Genomic DNA, 22093 nt, shown 5'->3' on the forward strand with positions numbered 1-22093 from the left:
AAACCCATGGGAGATTAAGGAAAAATGAGGCACCAGAGCAAAATTGGGCAGATCCCTGTTACAATCACACTTCCAGAATAGGTTTCAGGGTAGCAGCCATGTTAGTCTGTATCCTCAAAAAGAACAGGAGTACTTGTGGCACCTTAGAGACTAACAAATTTATTAGAGCATAAGCTTTCGTGGGCTACAACCCACTTCTTCGGATGCACTTCCAGAATAGCAGACTATACTTCGGAAAACTGTGACACAAAAAAGGATTTTGGGAGATGTGGTATATCTTGACTTTAGTAAGGCTTTTGATACTGTTTCGCATGACCTTCTCAAAAACAAACTAAGGAAATACAACCTAGATGGAGCTACAATAAGGTGGGTGCATATCTGGTTGGAAAATTGTTCCCAGAGAGTAATTATCAGAGGTTCACAGTCAAGCTGGAAGGGCATAACCAGTGGGGTCCCGCAGGTATTGGTTCTGGGTCTGGTTCTGATCAATATCTTCATCAGTGATTTAGATAATGGCATAGAGTACACTTATAAAGTTTGCGGATGATACCAAGCGGGGAGGGGTTGCAAATGCTTTGGAGGATAGGATTAAAATTCAAAATGATCTGGACAAACTGGAGAAATGGTCTGAAGTAAATAGGATGAAATTCAATAAGGACAAATGCAAAGTACTCCATGTAGGAAGGAACAATCAGCTGCACACATAGAAAATGGGCAATGACTGCCCAGGAAGGAGTACTGCGGAAAGGGATCTGGGGGTCATAACGGATGACAAGCTAAATATGAGTCAACAGTGTAACACTGTTGCAAAAAAAGCAAACATCATTCTGGGATGTATTAGCGGGAGTATTGTAAGCAAGCCACGAGAAGTAATTTTTCTGCTCTACTCTGTGCTGATTAGGCCTCAACTTGAGTATTGTGTCCACTTCTGAGTGCCACATTTCAGGAAAGTTGTGGACAAATTGGAGAAAGCCCAGAGAAGAGCAACAAAAATGATTAAAGGTCTAGAAAACATGACCTATGAGGGAAGATTGAAAAAAAGACTCAAAACGTGGATATAGTGTACTTAGATTTTCAGAAAGCCTTTGACAAGGTCCCTCACCAAAGGCTCTTGCACAAAGTAAGCTGCTACGGGATAAGAGGGAAGGTGCTGTCATGGACTGGTAACTGGTTAAAAGATAGGAAACAAAGGGTAGGTATAAATGGTCAGTTTTCAGAATGGAGAGAGGTAAATTGTAGTGTGCCCCAGGGGTCTGTTCTGTGACCAGTCCTACTCAACAAATTAACAAAGGATCTGGAAAAAGGGCTAAACAAAGTGAGGTGGCAAAATTTGCAGATGACACAAAATTACTCAAGATAGTTAAGACCCACGCAGACTGCGAAAGAGCTACAAAAGGATCTCTCAAAACTGGGTGACTGGGCAACAAAATGGCTGATGAAATTTAATGTTGATAAATGCAAAGTAATGCACATTGGAAAGCATAATCCCAACTATACATATAAAATGATGGGGTCTAAATTAGCTGTTACCACTCAAGAAAGAGATCTTGGAGTCATTGTGAGTGGATGTTTTCAGAGAACTATCCAATGTGCAACGGCAGTCACAAAAGCGAACAGAATGCTGGGAATAATTAAGAAAGGGATAGATAATAGGACAGAAAATATCATGTTGCCTCTCTATAAATCCATGGTACACTCACATCTTGAATACTGTGTGCAGATGTGGTCACCCCATCTCAAAAGAGAGATATTGGAATTGGAAAAGGTTCAGAAAAGGGCAACAAAAATTATTAGGGGTATGGAATAGTTTCTATATGAGGAGAGATTAATAAGACTGGGACTTTTCAGCTTGGAAAAAAGACGGCTTAGGGGAGAGATGATTGAGGTCTATAAAATCATGACTGGTGTAGAGAAAGTAGATAAGGAAGTGTTGTTTACTATTTCTCAGAACACAAGAATTAGGGGTCACCAAATGAAATTAATAGGCAGCAGGTTTACAACAAATAAAAGGAAGTATTTCTTCACACAATGCACAGTCAACCTGTGGAACTACTTGCCAGAGGATGTTGTGAAGGCCAAGACCATAACACGGTTCAAAAAGGAACTAGATAAATTCATGGAGCATATTAGCCAGGATGAGCAGGAATGGTGTCCCTAGCCTCTGTTTGCCAGAAGCTTGGAATGAGCAACGGTATGGATCACTTGATTATCGGTTCTGTTCATTCCCTCTGGGGCACCTGGCACTGGCCACTGTCGGAAGACAGGATACTGGGCTAGATGGACCTTTGGTCTGACCCTGTAGGGCCATTTTTATGTTACGTTAAACCACAATAAATTCTTTAAATATCATTTGTTTCTTCACCACAAAAGTTGTGAAGAGATATCTTATTTACCTGAAGAGAACAGGTGAAAAGAAATGGTGAAGAAACAAATGATTCATTAAATAGCAGCAAGTCACCAAGACAGGATGCTCTTGATCCAGGAGTTCTGTAGGAACGTAGAATGGAATGGATGGGCTGCTCACAGTAATAAACAATCCTTCATTAAAATCAGTTTCTGTACTGAAAGGCAGGCCAAGGTGATTGGGAGGCCCTGAGAATTGCACTCAAGTGAGCTCTACTTTAGTAATAGCTAAATTAGCTGAAGAGGCAGTGGCAAAACAGTGCTGATGTCAGGAGAACAGGATGTCAAGTCACAGTACAAGAAGCTGCTGAGGGTGGGGAAGACAATCTGCACCTTTAGTATAGTGAAGTCACGGTAATATGAGGCTGCGTCCAGGGTAGGATCAGTGGTGCAGCTGCTGCTCAGGTTGGTGAAGGTCCGAGTACAGCTTGTGCTTTTACTCTCCAGGAAACCTGAAAAAAGGGAACAAGAGACATGAAAAAATATCAGTAGGAAATGTCATCCTCAATAAAACTGGAACTGCTACCATCACCACACTCACCAGCAGGATTCCCATCAATACAAAGTCCATTGGCACCCATTCCCACTGGCTGTCTTAGTGTGCTCAGTACAGATGATGCAGCAAAGTAGGTCTGGATTGGATCACCAGCCTGAAAAGGAAATTTGGAGAATTTACGAAGTGTTCATGGAAAACCCATACCAAGTGCAAGGGACTGAACACCATCATTGCAGGAAGGAATTATAGCAAACCATCAGGTCTGCTAGAGTTAAGGTTTAGACCAGCTTTCTGTTTAAAGCTTGACTCTTTGAAGTGCTCTAAAACCTGCATGGTTACTTGGATTGCCTTGAAATTTGGTGTGCTTCATTTGGTGGTACAGGGGTAGAGTTAATGACTCAAATTAATTGGTGATCATTTGACCAAGGGTTCCCAGAATACTATCCCCTGTAGGGAAAAAAGTTTCCTGAAGGCTTGTTAATTTTAATCAATGTATTGTTGCCCAAGGATAGGGCTCAAGCCATGGCTGAGATCATCACTCTGGGGTCTCAATCGCTTCAGAATTATCCCCACAGTGCTTGTCACACACTACGCCTTTGGAGGAGCAAGAAAATCATAACATTATTAGCAGAAAAGAGTTGAGCTGTGTCCATTCAACTGCACACCCATCACCCACAAACTCAGTGGTTACATTCTGCAGGCAGAGGCACTTGTTACCCCCATATTTTCCCCGCCCAAGTGTGTCAGGATCTAGGCGAGCTGCCTCTTTTGAGAGGGCTGAGCCCCCACTCCCTGAGAGTCAGGATATGGGGAACCATGCCCCTCTGGGGGTCTCTAAGCCCTTCCCCCTGCCTCCCCTGTGCCAAGATCTGAGGGGCCTCTGCCTATCTAATTGGATCTGACCCCCCACTTCCAGCCTCACCTCAGTCCCTGGAAAAATCTTGGAGCAGGTACTCAAGGAATCAATTCTGAAGCACTTAGAGGAGAGGAAAGTGATCAGGAACAGTCAGCATGGATTCACCAAGGGCAAGTCATGCCTGACTAACCTAATTGCCTTCTATGAGGAGATAACTGGCTCTGTGGACGAGGGGAAAGCAGTGGATGTGTTATTCCTTGACTTTAGCAAAGCTTTTGATACGGTCTCCCACAGTATTCTTGACGGCAAGTTAAAGAAGTATGGGCTGGATAAATGGACTATAAGGTGGATAGAAAGCTGGCTAGATCGTCGGGCTCAACGTGTAGTGATCAATGGCTCCATGTCTAGTTGGGAGCCGGTTTCAAGGATCGGTCCTGGGGCCGGTTTTGTTCAATATCTTTATTAATGATCTGGAGGATGGCGTGGAATGCACTCTCAGCAAGTTTGCAGATGACACTAAACTGGGAGGAGTGGTAGATACGCTGCAGGGTAGGGCTAGGATACAGAGGGACCTAGACAAATTAGAGGATTGGGCCAAAAGAAACCTGATGAGGTTCAACAAGGATAAGTGCAGAGTCCTGCACTTAGGACGGAAGAATCCCATTCACTGTTACAGACTAGGGACCGAATGGCTAGGAAGCAGTTCTGCAGAAAAGGACCTAGGGGTTACAGCAGACAAGAGGGATAGCTCAGTGGTTTGAGCATTGGCCTGCTAAACCCAGGGTTGTGAGTTCAATCCTTGAGGGGGCCCTTGGGGATCTGGGGCAAAATCAGTACTTGGTCCTGCTAGTGAAGGCAGGGGGCTGGACTGGATGACCTTTCAATGTCCCTTCCAGTTCTAGGAGATGGGATATCTCCATTAATTATTATTTTTTTTATTATTATAAGCTGGATATGAGTCAACAATGTGCCCTTGTTGCCAAGAAGGCTAACGGCATTTTGGGCTGTATAAGTAGGGGCATTGCCAGCAGATCGAGGGACGTGATCATTCCCTTCTATTTGGCATTGGTGAGGCCTCATCTGGAGTACTGTGTCCAGTTTTGGGCCCCACACTACAAGAAGGATGTGAAAAAATTGGAAAGAGTCCAGCGGAGGGCAACAAAACTGATTAGGGGGCTGGAGCACATGAGTTATGAGGAGAGGCTGAGGGAACTGGGATTGTTTAGTCTGCAGAAGAGAAGAATGAGGGGGGATTTGATAGCTGCTTTCAACTACCTGAAAGGGAGTTCCAAAGAGGATTGATCTAGACTGTTCTCAGTGGTAGCAGATGACAGAACAAGGAGTAATGGTCTCAAGTTGCAGTGGGGGAGGTTTAGGTTGGATATTAGGAAAAACTTTTTCACTAGGAGGGTGGTGAAGCACTGGAATGGGTTACCTAGGGAGGTGGTGGAATCTCCTTCTTTAGAGGTTTTTAAGGTCAGGCTTGACAAAGCCCTGGCTGGGGTGATTTAGTTGGGAATTGGTCCTGCTTTGAGCAGGGGGTTGGACTAGACCTCCTGAGGTCCCTTCCAATCCTGATATTCTATGATTCTATGCCCCCTCATATAAGCTGGAGTCTGGGTGAGGCCTGCCATTCTGGGGGTGTCTTGGCCCCTCTCCCTGTCCCCCCATGGGATATGGGTGCCTTTTCCCTCTGGGAGGTCAGAGCCCCACTCTCTGCCTTCCATGGGAGCCAGCATCTGGCAAAGCCCTGCCCTCTGGGTAGGAAGCTAAGGACATGTATGCTGGGAGCATGCATCAAGAGTACACTGCTACTGAGAAGTTGAGAACAGGCAAACTTGCTGCACATCACAGGTTTCTCGAGCACTGGGGAGATGGGGATGGGAACATCCACAGAGATGACTGGAGCAGTTGTCATCTCAGAACTATTGTTTCTGGCTATATTCATCTGTATGCGATGTTCTTGTTCAGCCAAGACAATCACAGAAATGAATGGGCCACTTCACACCTCTCCCAGCTTCCTAAACTTTCAGGATTATTCTGTGCTGGATCTGGATATACCAAAATTGTTGCTGATGATTAAATTTCATACAATATTATAGCAAAGTACCAGCTCGGCTGTAGTTAAGATTTAGAAGAGTTTTCTGTTTAAAGGACAACTTTTCTAAGTGGTCCACGAGCCACACACATTCCTGGATTGTCTTGAAATTTGCTGTGCCTTATGGGAGTGTAGGGTAGAGAAGGGAGAGGATGGGAGTGGTGGCAGGGAACTTGGGGGATTAGAGGGGGTATGTCAGCCCTGAATTCTCCCCTACTGTGTGTGCTGAGAGCTGGGGGAGCCTTTCCCCTGCGGGCTTTCCCTGACCCCTATGTGTCCTGAGATCTAAGAGACGCTGCCCCTATCAGGTTGTCTGAATCCCTATCCTTGGCCCCTATGTCAGCCAGGATCTGGGAGGCACAAGAGGGGGGACATCCTAAGCCAACACATTTAAACATCTGAAATCCAGGAAATAAATAGTTACGGTGCACAGCATTCCTCTGGGAGAGGGAGACTGGCCAGAGTGTATAGGGGAGGGTTCTGGTTTCAAAATGGGGGGGGGGGGGTTGGGGGCCTGAGGAAGTTGGCAGAGGCAGAGGCAGGAATCCCAGCTGGGGATAGGTAGTGGAAGTGAGGGGCCCAGATCAGTGTGCAGTGCAGGCTACATAACCAAGGAGGTGTACAACTTTCCAGTAAACTACCGCCTACGATATGAGTATGCAGCAGCATAGGGCAGGAGACAGCACAAGAGCAATGGCTCATTACATGCTAATGGCTTTTACAATACCAATGAATGGCTTAATGGAACAGGAAGAGGAGGGCGAGCCAGAAATGTACGTTTCACCCTTCTCGAGCCAAGGTGTTACTGGGAATGGTGGGGGAGAGGACTGGAGAAGAAGAGACACACCAGTTTTCTCTCATGCGCTTAGTTAAAAACTGCCATGATTTGGGGACATAGACCATGTCTGGGATTTCTCTCACTGACTCTCCACACACTCCCAACATAACCATAATCCCCATCCATGATAACAAAAAGTACTGGGGGTTGGGAGTGGCAATTAGGAATTACCTAGCATCTGTGCGGTTTAGTGGGAAGACCATTGGACTGGGAGTTAATTAATAGCTCTGCCACTGGCCTGCTGGGTGAACCTGGACAAGTCACTTCACACCTCTGAGACTCAATTTCCCATCTGAAAATGGTGTAATGATGTAAAGATCTTTGAGATCCACTGATGAAAAAGTCTTTTTGTTATTACCTAGCCATAGCATTGTATCAACTGCAAACCTAAAGTGTGAACTACAAATGCCTAAATAACCACTCTTACCAACAAAATTTCTTGCTGTTAAAAACAAACAAACAAACAAACAAAAAAACAAACACAACAACCCCCCACTCCTAAGTAATTCACTGACCAAAAAAAAAAAAAAAAAACCACTTTGTTAATGCAGAACTAAGGTTGCCCAGAGGTATCTCATACCCTTCCAGCACGCCAAGTTTAGCAAAACTCTGACCTCTGAAAACTAGAAAATACAGAGTTAAGATACATGCCAATGCAACTTTAACTCTGCCTTTGTTGAGCAATGGCTCAATATGCTCATAGTACACATACTTATTACTCCTGTGGGGTTCTATGCCACTGTGTGTGTGCAGAATTCATGTCCCTCACAGATTTCTTTTCTTCCCCGAAGAAAAATGACTTTCTGACAGAGAAGCAAAGAGAAACTGCAACAGCAGTCACGCACCACTCCCTAGCTGCACAGATACATAGTTTCAGGCACCCAGAGCAGTTGGCAGAGAGGTCACTGCAGGGCTGGGGACACCCCAGCCAGTGGCTCCTACCCTGAGCCGGGATCCGCTGCTAGTCCCGGCTGGGCTCGAGGCAGGAGAGTCTGGGACTTCCTTTTCCTCTGCAAGGAGTGGCTGGGGCTGTGTCAGACCCACCCCCCAAAACCTCCCCCAGCTGCAGGAAGCTCAGCATCCTCCCCTGCTTCCTGCCCCATTGCTCCTCAGCTGCAGGGGGAGGGGTCACTGTATGGCAAGCTGCTCCCTCATCCACCCAACTCCTGTGCATCTGGACTCCCATACCCAGAAACCCCTGCCAAGCCTCACCCCGTACACCAGAATCCCTCTAGCCATCCATACCCAAACCCCACCCACTGTACCTCAAACTGTGCATCTGGAGCCCCCCTACACCCAGACCACCCCCTACTGAGTTTCCTGCACTCAAACCCCCACCCTGATGAGCCCCACCACCTTAGCCTCCACATCCAGATCTCCATGCCACTGACCCCCAACTAGCTGCACCCAGACCCCCACCCCACCAAGCCCCACTCCCGCAGCACCCAGACCCCCATGCTGAGGCCCCACACCCAGACCCCTCCGCTGAGCCCCAACCACCTTCACCTGGAAGCCCCTGCAGAGTCCCACTGCCCCTACACCTTAAACCCTCCCCCGCCACCAAATGCATACAGCTAATCATAAACCCCATTCAACAGCATAATCCAGTTTCATGGACCTCAGATAAGGAGAGTGAAAAGAACTGCAGGGAGGATGTGGGTTGTAGGGGAGAGAAGTTAGATAGAAGGAGACTCTCTTTCTATCATGAGGGATCTAGACAGACTTATGTGCAGTGCTGGGGAGGAGCTGATGATCATGGTATATGTATGTACCAGAGACATAGGGAAATGTAGGAGAGAGGTCCTGGAGGTCAAGTTTAGGTCGCTAGGTAACAGATTAAAGTCCAGGACCTACACAGCAGCATTTTCTGAAATGCTTCCAGTTTCACATGCAGGACCAGAAAGAGAGGCAGAACTGCAGGATCTCAATCTGTTGATGAGATGATGGTGTAGGGAGGAGGGTTTTAGGTTTATGAGGAAGTGGGGAACCTTTTGGGGAAGGAGAAGCCTATACTGGAAGGATGGGTTCCACTTAAACCAAAATGGAACCAGACTGCTGACATGTAAAATTTAAGAAGTTGTAGATTTTTTTAAACTAAGGGCTGGGTGAAAACTGACAAGGGAACAGCTTATTCCTCCAGCCCCTAGGGATGAATTTATTACTATATTCTATTAAAGGGGATAAGAAAGATGTTGGTAAAGTATAGGTAGAAGCTAGTGAGGAAGAATCAAACATAAGAATCCTAGTTAAATGTAACACCCGAAGCTAAACAACTGAATACTGACAAAATGTACAAGTGCTTATATACAAATGCTAGAAGTCTAAATACTAAGAGAGGTGTACAATGCCTGGTATTAAATAAGGATATTGATATAATAGGCATCATGAAAGTTTGGTGGAAGGAGGAGACATGGTAATAACAGAGTACAAAATATATAGGAATGACAGAGTAGGTCACGCTAACGGGGGAGTGGCACTATATGCGAAAGAAATCAGAGTCAAATAACATTAAAAATCTTAAATTCATCAGACTGGGTCATAAATCCCTCTGGATAGAAATTCCATGCTTGAATAATAAAGAGTACAGCAGTAGGAATGTACTACCAACTCTCTGACAGAGATGGTGATTGTGAAATGCTCAGGGAGATTAGAGACGATAGAAAAAAAAAAGAGAGCACTCAATAATAATGGGGGATTTCAACTATCCCCATATTGACTGGGTATGTATCACCACAGGAAGGTATGTAGAGATAAAATTTCTAGACACCATAAGTGACTTCTTCTTCGAGCAACTTGTCCTGGAACCCAAAAGGGGAGAGAAAAATCTTGATCTAGTCCTACGTGAAACATAGAATTTGATCCAAGAGGTGAGTATAGCTGAACGGCTTGGCAACAATGAATTTAATTGAATTTAACATCCTTGTAGAAGGAAAAATGCTGAAGAAACCCACCACAGCAGCACTTAACTTCAAAAAGGAGGAACAACACAAAAATGAGGAAATCAGTTAAACAGAAATTAAAGTAACAGTCACAAGAGTGAAATGTCTTCAAACTGCCTAGAAACTATTTAAAAACACCATAATAGAGGCTCAAACTAGAAGTACACCCCAAACTTAAAAAACAAAAACCACACACATATTAGGAGGACTAGAAAAATTCAACCATGGCTAAATAGCAGAATAAAAGACATGGTTAGAGGGCAAAAAGGCCTCCTTTAAAAATTAGAAGTCAATTCCTAGAGAGGAAAATAGAAAGGAGTATAAACTCTGGCAGGCCAAGTGTAAAAGTACAATAAGGCAGTCCAAGAAAGAATGTGAACTAGCTAAAGACACAAAAACTAACAGTATTTTAATCTGAAGCAAGAAACCTGCCCATATAATAGAATCATAGAATCTCAGGGCTGGAAGGGACCTCAGGAGGTCATCTAGTCCAAGCCCCTGCTCAAAGCAGGACTAATCCCCAACTAAATCATCCCAGCCAGGGCTTTGTCAAGCCTGACCTTAAAAACCTCTAAGGAAGGAGATTCCACCACCTCCCTAGGTAACGCATTCTAGTGCTTCATCACCCTCCTAGTGAAACAGGTTTTCCTAATATCCAATCTAAACCTCCCCCCCAGGGCCGGCTCCAGCATTTCTGCCGCCCCAAATAAACAAAAAAAAAAAGCCGTGATCGGCAGCGGCAGTTCAGCGGCAGGTCCTTTGCTCCTAGAGGGAGTGAGGGACCTGCCGCCCCTCTCCCTTGGCCACCCCAAGCACCTGCTTGTTAAGCTGGTGCCTGGAGCCGGCCCTGCCTCCCCCACTGCAACTTGAGACTATTACTCCTTGTTCTGTCATCTGCTACCACTGAGAACAGTCTAGATCCATCCTCTTTGGAACCCCCTTTCAGGTAGTTGAAAGCAGCTATCAAATCCCCCCTCATTCTTCTCTTCTGCAGACTAAATAATCCCAGTTTCCTCAGCCTCTCCTCATAAGTCATGTGCTCCAGCCCCCTAATCAGTTTTGTGCCTGCCGCTGGACTCTTACCAATTTTTCCACATCCTTCTTGTAGTGTGGGACCCAAAACTGGATACAGTACTCCAGATGAGGCCTCACCAATGTCGAATAGAGGGGAATGATCACGTCCCTCGATCTGCTGGCAATGCTCCTACTTATATAGCCCAAAATGCTATTAGCCTTCTTGGCAACAAGGGCACACTGTTGACTCAGATCCAGCTTCTCGTCCACTGTAACCCCTAGGTCCTTTTCTGCAGAACTGCTGCCTAGCCACTCGGTCCCTAGTCTGTAGCAGTGCATGGGATTCTTCCGTCCTAAGTGTAGGACTCTGCACTTGTCCTTGTTGAACCTCATCAGATTTCTTTTGGCCCAATCCTCTAATTTGTCTAGGTCCCTCTGTATCCTAACCCTACCTTCCAGCATATCTACCTCTCCTCCCAGTTTAGTATCATCTGCAAACTTGCTGAGGGTGCAATCCACACCATCCTCCAGTTCATTAATGAAGATATTGAACAAAACCGGCCCCAGGACCGACCCTTGATTTTAGCAAAGCTTTTGATATGGTCTCCCACAGTATTCTTGCTAGCAAGTTAAAGATGTATGCGCTGAATGGACTATAAGGTGGATAGAAAGCTGGCTAGATCATCGGGCTCAACGGGTAGTGATCAATGGCTCCATGTCTACTTGGCAGCCGGTATCAAGCCCATCATAGGATTCTCCCTCAGCTACCTGGCGTGCCACACTGCCTTGCTTCCATTACCTCACAATCATAAATGTGCCGAGGGTATTTCCCTTTCACTAAGGGTACCTTTCATTCCACAACACTTTTTCAAACAGACCAAGTCACAAGCAAATTGCAGCAGAAACTCTCCACACAACTTCTCTTCTTCACACAGATCACCCCCTGAGCTTCTTGATGACCTCCTGAGGTCCCTTCCAACCCTGGTATTCTATGATTCTGGTATTCTATGATTCTCTCTCTGCTTCTCGTTCCTACCAATTACTACCAATTGTATCAATGGCTTGGTAATTACCACTCAGGTGCTCATAATCCCCCAACAGAAAGTAGTTAACTGTTTCCAGACTTTTCTGTGCTGCAGCAATGTCAGTGATCAGGGTGCTGCTGCTAGTACTCTGTCGAACAGTTAGTGGACAATGAGGTGCTAAAGATGCACTCAAGGAAGACAAGGTCATTATGGAGAAGGTACATGACTATTTTGCATCAGTCTTTACTGGAGAGGATTCTTTTTAGGAGACAAATCTGAGGAACTGTCCTAGATTGAAGTGTCAATAGAGGAGGTTTTGGAACAAACTGATAAATTAAACAGTAATAAGTCACCAGGACCAGATGGTATTCACCCAAGAGTTCTGAAGGAACTCAAATATGAAACTCCACAATTACTAACTCTGTATCAGACGACTGGAGGATAGCTAACATAATGCCAAAGGCTTCAGAGGCAATCCTGACAATTACAGGCTGGTAAGTCTAACTTCTGTACTAGACAAATCGGCTAAAAGAATAGTAAAGAACAGGCAGGCTCAGTGGGACCCCAAGCACATCAGGTGGCACCCCGGAAGGGGGGTCCAACCCATCACAGTGGTGCAGCGAGCAGGGTTGTGTGCACAGCTTATTGCTCTGAGACACTGGTGGTGATTTTAACTCTGTCGGCCAGGGAACAGAAAAAGTGATTACTGGTTTGTTATTTTCTATTTGCTTATTTCGGGCAAGGGAAGTAGGAGCAGAAAAGTAGGAAAATGAGTGCAAGTAAAGCTACCAAAAAGTTGGAGCTCTACAGATTGCAGATAGAAGAAAGCAAAAAAAGAACACAAAAGATGTATGGAATTCCAGGAAGCAGAATAAGCCAGACAAAAAGCAGCCCATGAGAGGGCCATGGAAACCCAGAAACTAGCCATGGAACTGAGACAGCTAGAGACTGATAAAGAAAGTGAAGCCTGGAAGCGAGCAATGGAGGAGTGTGACAACTCTGTATTTCGGGGGAACACTCTGCATCCCCATGTTCTTCCTTATAATATGATTGTGTGATATCCAAAGCAAAGTTTGTCATGTCGGGTGTCTTTTGAAGTCTCATGGTGCACTGAGCATTGTTGTTTATAGAGTTATGAGACTGAAAATGTGTCCTCATGGCTTAAAACAAGCCCAGACAAAACTCTCCAGGAACAGAGGGGCGGTTCACACCTCATCAGGACATGTATGGGACAAACCCAGCCCAGCCTCACAGGAACAAAGGACACTGGCCTAGGCAGCAACAAAGGATCTGTTGGATTCTCGAGTAAGTCACCCCCATACCCTTGATCAGTCAGGGACTACAATGAGGTAATGCTCACCTGACCCTGAAGGGGGGTGGCAAAACCAAGAGGGAAGAAAGAACATGATAAAAGGGAGAGACATTTGCCATGCTCTTCCTCTCTCTTCCACCTCCATCTACAGACATCACCACCAAGCGACTGAAGCACTGATCAAAGGGGAGAGCCTGGCTGATGGGCAACCAGCCAGCCTGTGGTGAGACGCATCTAAGTTTGTAAGGGCATTGAAAGTGTTAAGATCAGCTTAGAATGTATTTTGCTTTTATTTTGTTTGACCAAATCTGACTTCTTGTGCTTTGACTTATTATCACTTAAAATCTATCTTTTGTAGTGAATAAATTTGTTTGTTTATTCTACCTGAAGCAGTGCAGAGACTCCCCTTGGAATAACAAGCCTGGAACATACCAATTTCTTTGTTAAATTGATGAACCATATAGGCTTGCAGCGTCCAGTGGGCATAACTGGACACTGCAAGACAGAGGTTCCTAAGGTTGTGTCTGGGACCGGAGATAATGGCTAGTGTAACTCAGTTGCACAATCCAAGCAGTAGCTGGCCAAAAGTGCCCACTCACGTAGCTGGGAGCAGCTTACATCCAGAGGCTGTGCGTGAACATCCCAGGAGTGGGGGTTCTCACAGCAGAGTAGGTAAGGCTGGCTCCCAGAGTCGAGGACTGAAGTGGCCTAGCAGATCACCAGTCCAGATAACACCAGGGGAACATCACAAGGAGAAAGAAAAAGACAGAAAGCATGAACTAGCCTTAATGGAATGGAGGAAACAGAACCCGACACCAGGGGCTCAACCTCTCCAAAAATCCACAAGTGGAAGGGGTTGTGTCCTGCATCCAGCGAGTCTGGAGACAGTATTGAATATTTCATCACCTTTGAGAGGCTGTGTGTGCTCCATGAGATTCCTGAGGATCAACAGATGACCATTTTGGTTGCAAAGTTCTCTATGAGAGCTCTGGATATATTCAATAAAATGTCAATTGATGATGTTTCAAATTATGGAAAATTTAAGGAATTGGTTTTAAAACAGTTTCAGATTACACCTGAAACTTATAGAGTAAAATTTAGAAGCTTTAAGAGAGGGGCTGGATTGAGTAATGTGGCATATGTAAACTAAATGAGAGATTTACCGGATAAGTGGGTAAGGGGAAAAGGTATTTCAAGCTTTAAAGAAATGTGTGATTTGGTAGCTCAGGAACAGTTCCTGAATATGTGTAATGATGATGTAAAACAGTGTTTATGGGATAAAAAGGTAAAAATGGTCAAAGAACTTGCAACTTTTGCTGATGAATTTGAACAATCCCAAGCATCTATTAGGTATAGATCACAGGCAGAGGGGTTTAAGTTTGGTGGGAAGCAGACTTCCCGTTTTACCCCTGGGAAGGAGGAGGGTGGATGGGAGGCTGGACGCTATAAAATCATGAATGGGGTGGAGAAAGTGAATAGGGAAGTGTTATTTATCCCTTCACATAGCACAAGAACCAGGGGTCATCCAATGAAATTAATAGGCAGCAAGTTTAAAACAAACATAAGGAAGTACTTCCTTAACAAACACACAACCTTCTGTTGCCATCAGAAGTTGAGAAGGCCTGTTCTTCTTTCTATTGAAAAAGCAGCAAAGAGTCCTGTGACACCTTATAGACTAACATGCATCTGAAGAAGTGGGTATTCACCCACGAAAGCTCATGCTCCAAAACGTCTGTTAGTCTATAAGGTGTCACAGGACTCTTTGCTGCTTTTACAGATCCAGACTAACACGGCTACCCCTTTGATACTTGTATTGAAAAAGGATTAGCTAAATTCATGAAGGCTAGATCCATTAATGGCTATTAGCCACATGGTCAGGAACGCAACCCCATACTCTGGGTGTCCCTAAACCTCTGATTGCCAGAAGCTGGGACTGGACAACAAAGAACGGATCACTCCAATTTGTCCAGTTCTGTTCATCTGGCACCAGCCACTGTAATGGGTTAGACAGAATAGTGGTCTAACTCCTTATGGCATTCTTATATTCCCCCTGCTGCCACCAAGAACCCCAGAGAAAAACAATTAGATTTTTGTAAGTGCTCTTCCAACTCACCCGGTAAAATGCAGAAGAAGATGGCTGGTCTTGTGATGGTGAAATGAATGATGGTCCACCATACTGTGCCAAGAACACCGAGAAATCTGATTTTTTAACTTTTTGCGGCTCCTGGAAATAGTTCAACTTTGCTAAAGTTGGGGAGGGAAAAAAACAAATCCACCATCAAATCACTAGACAAAGATTGTGGAAAGGCTAATGTTGTGCCACTGTTCTCAAAGAGATGACTTGGGTAAATATAGGCTTGTTAGCCTGACATCAATGCCAGGCAGAAAAAGGAAAAGCTGATATGCAATTAGTAAAGAACAATAGTATATTTAATGCCAATCAACATAATTTCAGGGAAAATATTTTATGTCAAACAAATTTTATCTTTTTTTTTATTACAAGTATGGGTGATAAAGGTAACCATGACATAATATGCTTAGACTTCTGTAAAGCATTTGACTTAGTCCCACATGATATTCTGATTTTAGTAAAAATTAGCACTATACAAACCAATGTAGCCCATACTAAGTTAATTTAAAAACTGATTAAATGATAAATCTCTAAGTAATTATAAGTGAGCAAGTGATGGGGTAGTCTGCCCCTTAAGGGCAGTAGCTCAGTAGTAGTTGTCAGCTCACCCCACCACATGGCATGGTCCTTCAAGGGTTCGAAAGGTCCAAGAGGACCAAATGGGGATGTGGGGAGGAAATAGTCCTGGGAATGAGTAGTTCTTGGGAGAAAATCCTGTAACTGTATCCTTTAAGGGCCTAGGGCCAGGAGCCTTCCAGAGAGGGCGGGGCAAGGCTCCCCTCTCCTCCCAACCAACTGGGAATGAGCTGGGAGAAGGGGACCAGCATAAATAATGTTCTCTCCTTCCTCCCAGCAGGGCAGCAAATGCTTGCAGACACTGTAGGGCAGTGGTGGGCAATCTGCAGCCCATCAGGGTAATGCGCTGGCGGGCTGCGAGACAGTTTGTTTACATTGACTGTCCACAGGCACGGCCACCGCAGCTCCCAGTGGTTGCAGTTCGCCATTCCCCACCAATGGAGCTGTGGGAAGCGGCAGCCAACACGTCCCTGTGGTCCGCACCGCTTCCCGCAGCTCCCATTGGCTGGGAACAGCAAAGCACAGCCACTGGGCGCTGCAGGCAACTGTGCACGCTGATGGTCAATGTAAACACACTGTCTTGTGGCCCGCCAGCGCATTACCCTGGTGGGCCGCAGATTGCCCAAAACTGCTATAGGGAGTAAGAAGGCTCCTGCAGGGCCCTGAGCTAGCAGGGAGGAGACAGCAGCAGCAGAAGGCTGCCTGCTATATCCTCCTAGCCTGAGGATTAATTGAGGAAAAAGAGGCCAGTTGAGGATGAAACTGGCTAAATTATAATCCAGCCCTAAGGTGGAGGGCTAGAGTGTCTGCTGTGAGAAGAGTGACTGTTTCTGTTGACCAATATGTGTTCAGCTAATATTTATCTATCACATCATCAGTATGAATTATTCACACCGCATATATTAATATGTATTAAGCACACAATATAAACATACCATAATATTGTATTATATTATATTTCTAGCAGTTACATGGCCTGAACTGGCCTGTCTTTTTATAATCCTGTTCATTTATGTATAGCACTTTGCAAAGTTAAAGTCAGATTTGGCATTAGGAAATGGAAATCCTGTCAAAGACAAAATACATTAATGTTCTGCCCTGTTACAGGCTGGGGAGAGAGGTACATTACCTTCAAAGACCAATACCTGGAATGCTAGTATCCAAAACAAAGATAAGGAAGATACAGAACAAGTTAAGGAACTGGTACAAACTAGATTTTAGTGATGTGTAAAGAGTTTTGTAACTTATAAAATCATCCTATAAATACTACCAGCGGAAATGTGAAATTTGGAAGCACACCTTCTGTGTAAGATTAATTTTAAAATGCTGCACAATATAGCCTCCCAGAAACTGATATCAGGTTGAATCTTTTTTCCTATACTATATTATTAATTTTTAGCAATAAACCTGACTGATATTGGTTATTTGGCCTCAAGTAAATTACATAAAGAACCAAAGTGTGGACAAACAATCAAGTATGTGATTTACATTGATGTATAGCCTGGTATAAGAAGATAGCTAGGAGGATCGAGGATCCCGTGATAAGGAGAGAGAGAGAGAATGACTGTTTGAAGCACAACACCAACTCAGGGAAGGGGGGGTGCTCTCCTGAACGGGCACAAAGAGCTGACCAGGAATCTTACTGGGACCTAGAGTAGGGTGATCTGGGGCAACTAACAAAGTCAGTCACCCTCTGTAGAAAATTTAATAAACCAGACTCTACAAAGGGTATGCATGTTTCTGAACCAAGCTAAGGCTGGTAATTGAATGAAAGAACTGAAAGGGGCATTGAGTGCACCAGTAGAGCCACAAAGAGGCATGCTGGAGAAGCTCATCCCTTGACAGAGGAATAGTCATCGGGGGGGTGGGGAGGAGGCGTGTGAAGGGGCTATCTAGTGAGGTCTCACAGGGATCACTTCACGGCGCAGTGCTATTCAATAACTTTATAAATTGTCTGGAACAGATATAAAATTGCAGCTAGCAAAACTTCCCGAGGGCACACAGTTGTAGAATGGCTAATAAAAGGGACAAATCAGTTATATAGACCGATCTGGAGAGCTTGGTAGAGTGGGTTCATTTGAACAACATGCATTTTAATACAGATGAATCCAAGGTCATGCAGCTAGGAACACTAAATGTAGGTCAAACTTACAAGATGGGGGCCTGTGTCTTTGAATGAAGGGACACTGAGAAGGATTTACAGGTCATGATAGATAAGTAGCTGAACATGAGCTCCCAGTGTGATCCTGTAGAACATAAGAACAGTCATACTGGGTCAGATCAAAGGTCCATCTAGCCCTTTATCCTGTCTTCCAACAGTGGCCAATGCCAGGGGCCCCAGACGGAATGAATAGAACAGGTAATTATCAAGTGATCCATCCCGTCGCCCATTCCCAATTTCTAGTAAACAGAGGCTAGGGACACCACCCCAGCCCAGCCTGGCTAATAGCCATTGATGGACCTAAGGGTATGTCTACACTACAAAAAATGACCTGCAGCAGTGAGTGCCAGAGCCCGGGTGAACAGACTTGGGCTCATGGTCCCACATTACAGGGCTAAAAATAGCAGTGTATACTTTCCCACTCAGGCTGGAGACAAGGCTCTGAGACCTTCCTCCCTTGCCAGGTCTCAGAGCCAGGGCTTCAGCCCAAGCCCAAAACATCTACACTGCTATTTTTAGTCCTGTAGCGCGAATGCCACCAGCCCAAGTCAACTGACCTAAGCTCTAAGACTTGCTGCCATCAGGCTTTTTTTTTTTTTTTTTTTTTTTTTTTTTTGGCAGTATAGATGTACGCTTTTAGGGTTAACATGGTTCTTGGATGCATTAGCAAGGAAATATCAAGTTGGGGTAAGGAGGTGGTAACGACCCTGAACACAGCATTAGTGAGACCATTACCGAAATATTATGTCCAGTTCTACTGTCCACTCTTCTAAAAGGATATTGAAAAAATGGAAATGACTCAGAAAAGAGCACAAGAATGCACTGAGGTTTGGGAAACATGCCTTATAGGTTAGAACCTTACAAAGCTCAATGTATTTAGTTTATCCACTCAAAAAAGAGATCTTGGAGTCATTGTGAATAGTTCTCTGAAAACATCCAGTCAATGTGCAACGGCAGTCAAAAAAAGCTAACAGAACGTTGGGAATCATTAAGAAAGGGATAGATAGTGTGACAGGTCGGGCCAGATGGCTACAGGAGTGATAGAAGGCAGATATATTAGCCTCAGGTTAAGCAGGTCCCTTTTCCCTGGGTAAGGTAACAGGGGCAGTTCCAGAACAATCAGGAACTTGCTGGAACAAATTAAGGCAAACAGGCTAATTAGGACACATGGAGCCAATTAAGAAGCTGCTAGAATCAATTAAGACAAGCAGGCTAATCAGGGCACCTGGTTTAAAAGTACCTCACTTCAGTCAGTGAGGGGTGCATGTGAGGAGCTAAGAGTAAGAGGTGCAAAAAGCTGAGAGCGAGTAGGCGTACTACTGGAGGACTGTGAAGTACAAGTGTTATCAGATATCAGGAGGAAGGTCCTGTGGTGAGGATAAAGGTGTTGGGAGGAGGCTATGGGGAAGTAGCCCAGGGAGTTGTAGCTGTCACGCAGCTGTTACAGGAGACAGTATAGACAGCTGCAATCCACAGGGCCCTGGGCTGGAACTCAGAGTAGACGGTGGGCCTGGGTTCCCCCCATTTCCCTCAAAGGCATTCTCTATTTGGGTAACTGCATCCTTGCATGGTGGAACTATTCCTGTTTAAGCCATCATCACTGCAGCCCGGATTCAGCAAAAGGCTTTATGACATGCAAGGATTTCAGAAATCTGTTTCCTTTTGATGATTAAAAAGCCACAAAACACCATTTTCTCAAGAAGGAAGAGAAGAGACTATTCCAAGGGGAAGGAAGATGGCCTTGAAGTTAAGGTACAAAACAGGGAATAAGAAAATCTGAGCTCTGTTCTTGCCTCTGCCTCAGACTTTGATCTTGAGCAAGTGCCTCCGGACAAAATTTTCCAAATCAGTCTGATCATGGGTGCCTCTGTTTCTCAGTACCCAACTTAAGACATCAATGGTCTGATTTTCAGAAGTGCTGAGTGCCTACACCTCCATTAAATGGGAGATGCATATTTTGTTTTGTTTTTTTAAATCCAGCCCCAGGCACCCCAAGATCATAGAAAATTGGGGTTGGAAGAGACCTCAAGAGATCATCTAGTCCAACCCCCTGCTCAAAGCAGGACCAATACCAACTAAATCATCCCAGCCAGGGCTTTGTCAAGCTGGGCCTTAAAAACCTCTAAGGATGGAGATTCCACCACCTCCCTAGGCAACCCATTCCAATGCTTCACCACCCTCCTAGTGAAATAGTGTTTCCTAATATCCAACCTAGACCTCCCGCACTGCAACTTGACACCACTGCTCCTTGTTCTGTCATCTGCCACCACTGAGAACAGCGGAGCTCCATCTTCTTTGGAACCCCCCTTCAGGTAGTTGAAGCCTTCTATCAAATCCTGTCCTCCCTCTTCTTTTCTGCAGACTAAAGAAGCCCAGTTCCCCCAGCTTCCTGATAATTTTTGTTGCCCTCTGCTGGACTCTCTCCAATTTATCCACATCCTTTCTGTAGTGGGGGGGCACAAAACTGGATGCAATACTCCAGATGTGGCCTCATCAGTGCCGAATAGAGGGGAATAATCACTCCCTTGATCTTCTGGCAATGCTCCTACTAATAAAGCCCAATATGCCATTAGCCTTCTTGGCAACAAGGGCACACTGCTGACTCATATCCAGCTTCTCATTCACTGTAATCCCCAGGTCTTTTTCTGCAGAACTGCTGCTTAGCCAGTTGGTCCACAGCCTGTAGCGGTGCATGGGATTCTTTCATCCTAAGTGCAGGACTCTGCACTTGTCCTTGTCAAACCTCATCAGATTTCTTTTGGCCCAATCCTCCAATTTGTCTAGGTCACTCTGGACCCTATCCCTACCCTCCAGGGTATCTACCTCTCCCCCCAGCTTAGTGTCATCTGCGAACTTGCTGAGGGCGCAATCCATCCCATCATCCAGCTCATTAATTAAGATGTTGAACAAAACCATCTGCAGGACCAACCCCTGGGTACTCTGCTTGATACCGGCTGCCAACTAGACATCGAGCCGTTGATCACTACCTGTTGAGCCCAACAATCTAGCCTGCTTTCTACCCACCTTATAGTCATCCAATTCATCTTTTTCTTAGCTTGCTGGCAAGAATACTGTGGGAGACCGTATCAAAAGCTTTGCTAAGTCAAGATATATCACGTCCACTGCTTTCCCCATATCCACAGAGCCAGTTAGGTGCCCATATTAAGAGGCACAATATTAAAAAACACCCTTGAAAATTTTGGCCTTACCTTTTGGTAAGCTGAAATATGAACTGAAGAAGCAGGGGGCTGCTTTAGCTAATACATTGCCTAGTACGCCACATCCTTGCTCATCCTCCCTCCCCCCAGAGCCTCCTGAATGCCGCAAAACAGATGATTGCTGCAGGCGGGAGGTGCAGGGGGGGAGGGGAGTTATTGATCCACGGGGTCGCGGGCAGGAGGGGCTGAGGGGGGGTGGAAGGGTGCTGATAGGGGGGCTGCTAGCCCACCTTGGTTCCAAGCTCCCAGGGCCAAACAATGTTATATGCAAACATTTGCGCAAATTTAAATAAGTATGTTCTCTAATAGATCAGCAATGTAACAATGAAGCAACGTTAGCCGGGACGACGGTAAGCGAGGAGTTACTGTACAGGAGAAGCATGTTTTAGAATCAGAGGTGAAAAAAAAATAAACTAAACCTGTAGATGGGTTTATTCCCTGTTTTATGCAAGTTTTTAATGTCATCACCATGATCCAGAACAGGAGTGGCCAACTTGTGGCTCTGGAGCCACATGCGGCTCTTCACAGGATTAATATGTGGCTCCTTGCACAGGCGCTGACTCCGGGGCTGGAGCTGCAGGCGCCAACTTTCCAATGTGCTACAGGGTGCTCATTGCTCAACCCCTGGCTCTGCTCCGGGCCCTGGCCCCACTTGACTCCTTCCCCCAAGGCCCCCAACCCTTCCCCTGAGTCTGCCACACCCTTATTTCTCCTCCCCCACCCTGCCCCCCGAGCCTCCTGCACACCACAAAACAGCTGATCGCAGCGGGCGGGAGGCGCAGGATTGGAGGGTTAGGTGCTGATCAGCGGTGCTGCTGGTGGGTGGGAGACACTGGGGGCAGAGGGGGGAGCTAACGGGGGGGCTGCTGATGTGTTACTGTGGCTCTTTGGCAATGCACATTGGTAAATTCTGGCTCCTTCTCAGGCTCGGGTTGGCCACCCCGATCCAGAAGAAGAAATACCACATGGCTGATAAACCTCTGCAGGCTTTTTGAAAGAGAAATTGTTACATTGGTATATATATTA

General features: G+C 45.4%; 1 protein-coding gene across 6 annotated transcripts in view; it reads right to left on the reverse strand.

Annotated features, from left to right (window-relative positions):
* TCTN3 (tectonic family member 3) overlaps nucleotides 1–22093 on the reverse strand; it is a 68618-nt gene that overhangs the window by 41072 nt on the left and 5453 nt on the right. For all 6 annotated transcript variants that reach the window (XM_042845229.2, XM_042845226.2, XM_042845228.2 and 3 more), the window contains exons 4-6: nucleotides 15095–15225; nucleotides 2945–3053; nucleotides 2737–2855 (exon numbers count right to left, since the gene is read on the reverse strand). In XM_042845229.2, coding sequence (XP_042701163.2) covers nucleotides 2737–2855; nucleotides 2945–3053; nucleotides 15095–15225 — 359 coding nt within the window. The remainder of the gene's footprint in view (nucleotides 1–2736; nucleotides 2856–2944; nucleotides 3054–15094; nucleotides 15226–22093) is intronic.

Source organism: Chrysemys picta, chromosome 7, assembly GCF_011386835.1.
Source record: "Chrysemys picta bellii isolate R12L10 chromosome 7, ASM1138683v2, whole genome shotgun sequence".
Lineage (NCBI taxonomy): Eukaryota > Metazoa > Chordata > Testudines > Emydidae > Chrysemys > Chrysemys picta.